The sequence below is a fragment of the Microtus ochrogaster genome, chromosome 8, assembly GCF_000317375.1.
Source record: "Microtus ochrogaster isolate Prairie Vole_2 chromosome 8, MicOch1.0, whole genome shotgun sequence".
NCBI classification, from domain to species: domain Eukaryota; kingdom Metazoa; phylum Chordata; class Mammalia; order Rodentia; family Cricetidae; genus Microtus; species Microtus ochrogaster.
This window is the reverse complement of record NC_022015.1, coordinates 39,430,156-39,437,953: the sequence shown is the minus strand read 5'-3', so window position 1 is coordinate 39,437,953 and position 7,798 is coordinate 39,430,156. Positions and strand designations below refer to the sequence as shown.

Genomic DNA, 7,798 nt, shown 5'->3' with positions numbered 1-7,798 from the left:
GCCACCACCGCTGACTTCAAGGCCAACTTTGAACTCCTGATCCTCCTTCCTCCGACTCCTGTGTCTTAGGGTGACAGATTGTGCCACCATCTACCCAGTTGATGGGCTCAATCCTTGTCTGTGCAAGCACTCTTATAACTGAGCCCCAGCGTTCGCTTTTTTGAGATATGACTTACTGTGTAGCTCAGGCTGGTCTCAGACTTGTGATAATTCTCCTGCCTCAGCCTCCCCAGGGCTGACATAATGCATGTGCGCTACCACACCTGGTTTTCTTTGCTAATTTCTTCTGTGAATACCACTCAATGTGGATGTCTCCATGGCAACAGAAGTGCTCCTGGCCCAGGAGGAGGCTGTCCTTGTCAGGGTCCATCCCATCACTGCCGATGATAATCATCTCTAAAGCACTGGAGAAGTAGACTTCAGTGTTACACATTGACAGTTGACAATCATGTCTCTTTTCCTTTGGGTCCTTCTCAGCATGCCCCCAGATGGGGGGGCCAGCTCAGGCTGTTGGGTTCAGCGTCTTTCCCCACTTTCCATTTTGTAAAGCCTCTCCCAGCGACAGATACCCCGGACTGCACAGTCCAGTTCCTTTCACAGGGACTCACCTGCCATCCCAGCTCACAGGATGTAGTGCACCCGGATCGGCTCCATGGCTACATCCAGTTTTTCTTCCAACTCTTTGTTGAGAAAACCTCATTTTGTTTAATATCAGTGTCATTATATCTTTGCTCTTAGAATGGTCGGATCCTCTATCTTGATGGGTAAAGCCTAGCAGCTAACATTCGGAAGCAAGGGAATGAGGAGTATTAGCTGTCTCAGTGCTCCGTGTTTAGATTCACTAAGCCCACTCTTTAAACGACGACTTTGGTTTTTCCATCACAGAGGTTCACACTTCAGTGCACTCAGAACAGCTTCTCCCTGCATCGGCGTTAGGGAGGGCCAGCCTCTAGGATGCTGAAAAGACGCGGTGAAGTTCTAATTAAATTCAGTTTAAAAAGAGGACAAAGAACTTCGGCTCTTTAAAATCTAGGTATCTGGGTGCAAATAATTCTTAGCCAATTGACTGGCAAAATATCTTCTATTTCAGAGTAAAATTGGTTCAAAAGGGCCAATATTTTAATTGACTCTTACACTCAAAGTTAGTTGCTGGCACCATGCTCTCTGATCAATAGCTGCAGTTTAGAGTTTCCCACAATCCTGTTCTTTCAAGTATAGCAGCATCTAGAGGAACAGTCCTGGTGTTGATTATAGGTGCTAAATTTAGGCGAAAAGAATTGCCACTGGTTGTCATCAACCCCCACGTATTCATTGTGCCTTTTAGTACCATTTTTGCCCTCTTTTGTGCTGAACTCATTACTAAGGGCTCCTTTTAATGTTCCATATCTAAAGGCAGTATTTTCAGGGTCCCGTTGATTTTTTTTAAAGTCAAATATACTTAATTGTTTTACATTTTTTGTATTTTTTTCTTACAGTTGCTTCTACAGGAAGTGTTTATGGTGGCTTGGTCTTCAAGAAGTTTCTACGAGGTAAACAAGTACTTAACTTCCAGGAGACTAAATCTCTTTTTGTTAATAAGTTTGTTGTTTTCTAAATGTACATTTATTCTGAAAGATATAATTCCTTGGCTTAGTAAATAAAAATATAGGATACCCATTCAAATTACATTTTGAGAAAAACATTAGATGCTTTAAAAGATGTATTTTAGCCAGGCAGTTATGGCACATGCCTTTAATCCCAACACTTGGGAGGCAGAGGCAGGTGGATGGATCTCTTTGAGCTTGAGACCAGCCTGGTCAACAGAGCGAGTTCCAGGACAGGCTCCAAAGCCTGACTCAAAAAAAAAAAAAAAAAACAACAAAAACAACAAAAAAAACCCCAAAAAGATGTATTTTATTTTTCAATTATGTGTATGTTTCCGTGTGTATGCCACATGTGTGTGGGTGCCTGCAGGGTTCACAGAGGAAGTCAGATCTCCTGATTCTGGTGGTTGTGAGCTGCCCAACAGGGGTGCCAAGAACTGAACTCTGGCCCTCTGGAAGAAGAGTATGTGTTCTTAACCCTGAGCCACCTCTCCAGCCTCAGACCCTCATTTTTCAGTATAAGTGTGTCTCATGTAACGCTTTATCCTACATTTTATCTGGCAATTCCACTGGAACAATAAAGGTAAATAGATGCAGGAATGGACATGGTATCCAGGTAATTCTAGCTTTTCTGACTATTCTCTGTACAACTCAGGCAGAAGTTTCCCAGATATAAAAGAAGATTTGTTCCTATATGGTTCAGAAATGGACCATAAATGGTTCCTCTTGTAGTAATATAGTAATATTGTTCTCTATATTATATGTCAGAAATATATGTTAACATTAGTATGGTTTAGGAACTTAAAATTTGTTTATTTATTTATTTATTTCAAGACAGGGTTTCTCTGTGTAGAACTGGTTGTCCTGGAACTCGCTTTGTAGACCAGGCTGGCCTTGAACTCAGGGATCCATCCACTTCTACCTCCTGGGTGGTGGTGGCATTAAGGCATGCTCTAACACCACTCGACTCAGAACTCAATTTTTTTGTTTGTTTTTTTTGTTTTTTTTTTCGAGACAGGGTTTTATTGTTTAGCTCTAGCTGTCCTGGAACTTGTTTTGTAGACCAAGCTAGCCTTGAACTCACAGAGATTCACCTGCCTCTGCCTTCCAAGTGCTGGGCTTACAGGAGAAACATAAATTTTTTTAAAACTTTATTTATTGTACGTGTGTGTGTGTGTGTGTGTGTGTGTGTGTGTGTGTACTAGAGAATAGCTTGTTGGAGTTGTTCCTTTCACTATGTGGGTTCTGGGACTTGAACTCAGATTGTCAGGCTTGGTGGCAAGAGCAATCTTGCCAGTCCCAGCTTAGGAACTTTTGAAGATTGTAGGTTTAATAATTTCATCTTTTCTTTGACTTAGAAAGAGTCTGCATTTACTTTAAAGAGACCAAAATGGTCAGAGAGCTATTGTGCTTCCATTTTTTATCTGTTGTGCTTGTGTGGTTTTGAAATAGCTAGCCAGTGAATGTGTTCCCCTCTTAATTGTTAAGATGTAAATTTTACCAAGTTTAGGTTTCATAGGGGATGGAACCCAGGACCCCACACATGTTAGGCAGAAGCCTTACCTACCTCCAAACTATAGCCCTAGTTCCCCAAGCGATCGCTATTACTTTTTGTGGTGTTTGGGATGGTACCCAGGATTTTGCCACTGAGGAGCATCACCATCTCTTGCTGTTTGTTTGTTTTTGTCTGTAATAACATAGAACATTTTATCAGTTTTATTATAGTTTTTTATTAGAATTAAGGTATGGTTTAAGAATTTTACTTTTTGAGACTGAAAAGATGGCTCATCAGTTAAGAGCACTGGCTGCTCTTGCAGAGGACTGAGGTTCAGTTCCTAGCACCCACAATACAGCTCATAACGCCTATAACTTTCATCCTAGGGATCCGACTCCCTCTTCTGGCCTCTGTGAGAACCAGGCATGATTGTGTTGCATATACATATATGCAAACAAAATACTCATTAAAATTAAAAAATTTTAATTAAATTTAAATTTAAAAATTAAAAATGAACAAATTTTAACAAAAGAATTTTACTTTTAATACTCTAATTATGTGTGCTCTGCCGGTATTTATAACTAGACACATATATTTTATTCTGCCAGTTATATTTTGATAATTTGAACGTGGGCTGGAGTGACATTAATCATCATAATGTTATTATTTACATTTCAAATTAAGTTAAAATGAATTTTTATTTAAAGTTTTTGTAGGAACTTATCTGCAACTTTATGAGGAAAATATCTAGATCTTTTTGTGGTTTTTAGCAGTTATTTACTAGTTTGTTATTAAGCATCTAATTTTGCCTTTCTTCTCCTTCATAACAACATTATTGATATTTGAGTTTCTAGTACCTGCAGTGCATACGCTTTGGGAACAACTAACTGTTGGGTGATGTTTTATTCTTTTGGCTTCTTGGGGGCTCCACCACCCAGCTCCCAAATAAATTACATACAGAGGCTTTTTCTTTTTTTTTCTTTTTTTCTTTTTTTGGTTTTTCGAGACAGGGTTTCGCTGTGGCTTTGGAGCCTGTCCTGGAACTAGCTCTGTAGACCAGGCTGGTCTCGAACTCACAGAGCAGAGGCTTTTTCTTAGTTATGAATGCCTCACCTTAGCTTGACTTGTTTCTTGCCAGCTTTTCTTAAATTATCCTGACTACCTTTTGCCTCTGGGCTTTTATCTTTTTCTATTTCTGTATACCTGTTTTTACTTCTTTCTCTGTGACAGACTGGGTGGCTGGGTGGATGGCCCCTGATGTCCTTCCTCCTCTCCTTGTTCTCTTGCTCCTCCTCTTCCTCATTTCTCCTCCTATTTATGCTCTCTGCCTGCCAGCCCAGCCTGTCCTTGCTCCTGCCTCACTAGTGACTGTTCAGCTCTTTATTAGACCATCAGGTGTTTTAGACAGGCAAAGAATCACAGCTTCACAGAGTTAAACAAATGTAGCATAAACAAAAGCAACATGCCTTAAAATAATATTCCTCCAAAAAGGCCACACCCATGGAGGCAGATTATGCTTGGGGAAGCAGCATATCCCATTTTTCCCAGCATGCCTGCCTATAGCTCAAAGTTGCATAGCAGCTAAACCTGGGATAAACTGCTTTTAGAACTAGAGCATTTTCCCTAGAAGCAAGCCTTCTGTTTACACAGCCCAAGTCCTAATGTTTAAAGAGACAATAAGGATAAAACCGTTTTTGTTACGTTAATATGATATCATGTTTTTATTGAGACATAGTCTTTTAACTCTTGAACAGACAGTCTGTGAAAGTTTGAATAGAATGTTCTTTCTTTAGTGATTATCACAGTGATTATTCTAGTGAACATTTATTATACTTTAGGCCTGTGCTCATTACAGAGGAGGGGTTTTTGTTTGTTTGTTTTTTACTTGTGTGTTTGTTTTTGGTTTCTTGAGACAGAGTCTCTCTATTATTAGCCTTGACTGTCCTTGGAACTTGCTGTGTAGACAAAGCTGTCTTTGAACTCACAGAGATCCACCTGCCTCTGCCTCCTGAATCCTGGGATTAAAGGCATGTGTCTGGCCCACATACTTATATTCCTTCATTGTTGTTTTCGAGAAACCCTGCCCAATTTATGAGGTGCTGGGATGGGACCTATGGTCTCTTGCATGCTAAGCAATCACAATTCCAACTGAGCTCAGTTCATACTTAGATTTTAATCACTCTGCTCTACTGCCTCCTAAGCTATCCTGGAAGAAAGGAGGCATCAATTTACTGGCCGGAAGAGTTGCTCTGATTCCAAGACTTTTGGGAGATCTGAATCCAAATTCAAAAGTCATGGGTTATGACTGGACATGTTGGTACATGCCTGTGGTCACAGCACTTGAGAAATGGAGACCGGAGAATCAGAAGTTTAAAGATATCCTTGACTACCTAGTGAATTCAAGAGCGACCTGGATTATGTGAAACCCTGTCTCAAAAACCCAATTCTCCCCTCTAAAAAAGAGTCATGGATCAGTTGCCTCAAAATCATCTCTATTATTGTTAGTTGCTCTTCCTCTTGGGATTGTTTCTATGGGATGATACAAAAAATGGAAAGATCATTCCTAATGCCACTGCTGCAGTTGAAATGTTTGAAAGTGCTTTGAAAGAAGTAATTCTATATAGACAGAGGAAATATGTTATGAGCAGTGGCAAGGTAATAGGATTTTCTATTATATTAACTAATATTTAATATGCATGTGCAAGAAGTAGTCACATTATAGGTAAGGCTGCTTCAATTAATATTTGTGAAAGTGCTTTGAAAAATGAAAACCCCATAACAACAAAGGAGTCAGTTTATTTATTGCATTGTAACTAGTAGGGAGGAGGCGTCAAGTATCATTTATAGAAATCACATTTTCTATACTAATACAAAATTTAGATAGTGTCATAGTGATTTAGATTTAACTTTTAATTTTTAAAACTCAAATAGTTTTGTTTAATATATTTTATATGAATATGATAAAGAGTGAGTGGCTCTTTGTAAAAATATGAAATATTATGGATCAAGTATACAGCAAAAATTGAGTCATTTGTTCAATGTCAGTCATATTTAGTAGCCAACTTCAGCTTAATCCTTCAGTTGTTAGGGATCATAATACTAACCTCCACTCCATAATGCTATTTATTCATACTAATTAGTAGCATAAATTGCTCAGTGAAGCTCACAAAGGAAATTGGCCAAGACTAAGACTCAAATCCCTTAGCTTCTTGGCTTATGTGTCATTAATTATGCCTTTATTACTATTATTATTTATTTAACATTCCTGTAACACTGTTAGCAAACTGCTTAAATTGGTCCACTGTCTTTACACTGTTTAATTAGCTTCATCAGGGAGTTTCTGGCAGCTGATTTATTAATCATCAGGGTCCAGATGCTAAAGAGTTGTATATCTTTCAAAATGAGTAGCATACCTCTGAATTCAGTGTGAGCACACTGTCATCCTCATCCTTTGCTTGACCTCGCCGGTGCCTGAATGAGGTGCCACTCTTCTCTCAGGGAGCTGAACTGCCGGAATAATCTAATTTCCGTTGCCTTTACTTCTTTGCCTTCTTTCTTCTGGGCATTCCAGGTCATTTTCTACAAATAGGCTCATACTTATGCTGAGTTAATAAACATTTGACCAGCACAGCCTCCCAAGAGTCCTGCCTCTTTAGGTTCATTTTCTCTTTATCCATCTCCAGTTTCTAATGAGTCATGCTTTCATTCAGTAACTTTTATTGAATATCTGCCTTGCCATGAAGTGACAGAAAGGGACAGCTCTGCAAATGAAATAGGGTGTGACAGGATTGGAAGGGAGCTGTGTTCCCAGAGCTTTTGTGGTAGCCCAGAAGATAGTCTTCAAGGTCCCGTCACCAGTGTGCCTTTCTTCCTTGAGTTATGGCACACATGTGGAGGCTGGAGGGTAACTTACAGGAGTGTTTCTCTCCTTCCCGTACACGGGCCCCAGGACCTCAGGCTTCAGGCTTAGCAGCAGACTATTCTGTTTGGGAGTTACTCTGGAATGTGTAACATGCTTTCCTAAATTGATATTTGATGTATTTATTTCTTTTATTTATTTGGTTTTTCGAGATTCCTTTTTTAAAATAAAAAAAAAAGTTTTTCAAGGCAAGATTTCTCTGTGTAACAACCCTGACTGTCCTGGAACTCAATTTGTAGACCAGGATGACTTCAAACTCACAGAGACCCACTTGCCTCTGCCTTCCAAGTGCTGGGATTAAAGGTGTGTGCCACCACCACCCTGCTTTAAAATTTCTTTATAATGATATCAACATTCTTACAATTCTCCAGAGTTAGAAACCTTGCCTTTTTAAGAGGAGTGAGTTTCTCCCTTTTTCTTCATTATATAATAAACTCATTCCTTGTTAATTACATCCTTGTAATATACAATTGTTTATTAAATTAATTTAAAAGTGCTTTTAGGGCTGGAGAGATTGCCAGGCATTAAGAGTATTGACTACTCTTCCAGAGAATATGGGTTCAAAACCCAGCACCCACATGGCAGCTCACAACTGTCTGTAACCTCAGTTCCAGGGAATCAACAGCCTCACACAGACATGCATGCAGACAAAACACCAGTGCATATAAAATAAAAATAAATACATTTTAAAAATCTTTTCTTGGGGGTTAGAGAGATGGCTCAGTGGTTAAGAGCATTGCCTGCTCTTCCAAAGGTCCTGAGTTCAATTCCCAGCAACCACATGGTGGCTCACAACCATCT

The 7,798-nt window shown here is 39.4% G+C and overlaps 1 protein-coding gene across 1 annotated transcript in view; it reads left to right on the top strand.

Annotated features, from left to right (window-relative positions):
• The window catches only part of C8H11orf80 (chromosome 8 C11orf80 homolog), a 112,415-nt gene that overhangs the window by 25,523 nt on the left and 79,094 nt on the right, over positions 1–7,798 (top strand). Inside the window, 1 exon segment of the mRNA XM_013347785.2 lies at positions 1,476–1,529. Coding sequence (XP_013203239.1) covers positions 1,476–1,529 — 54 coding nt within the window.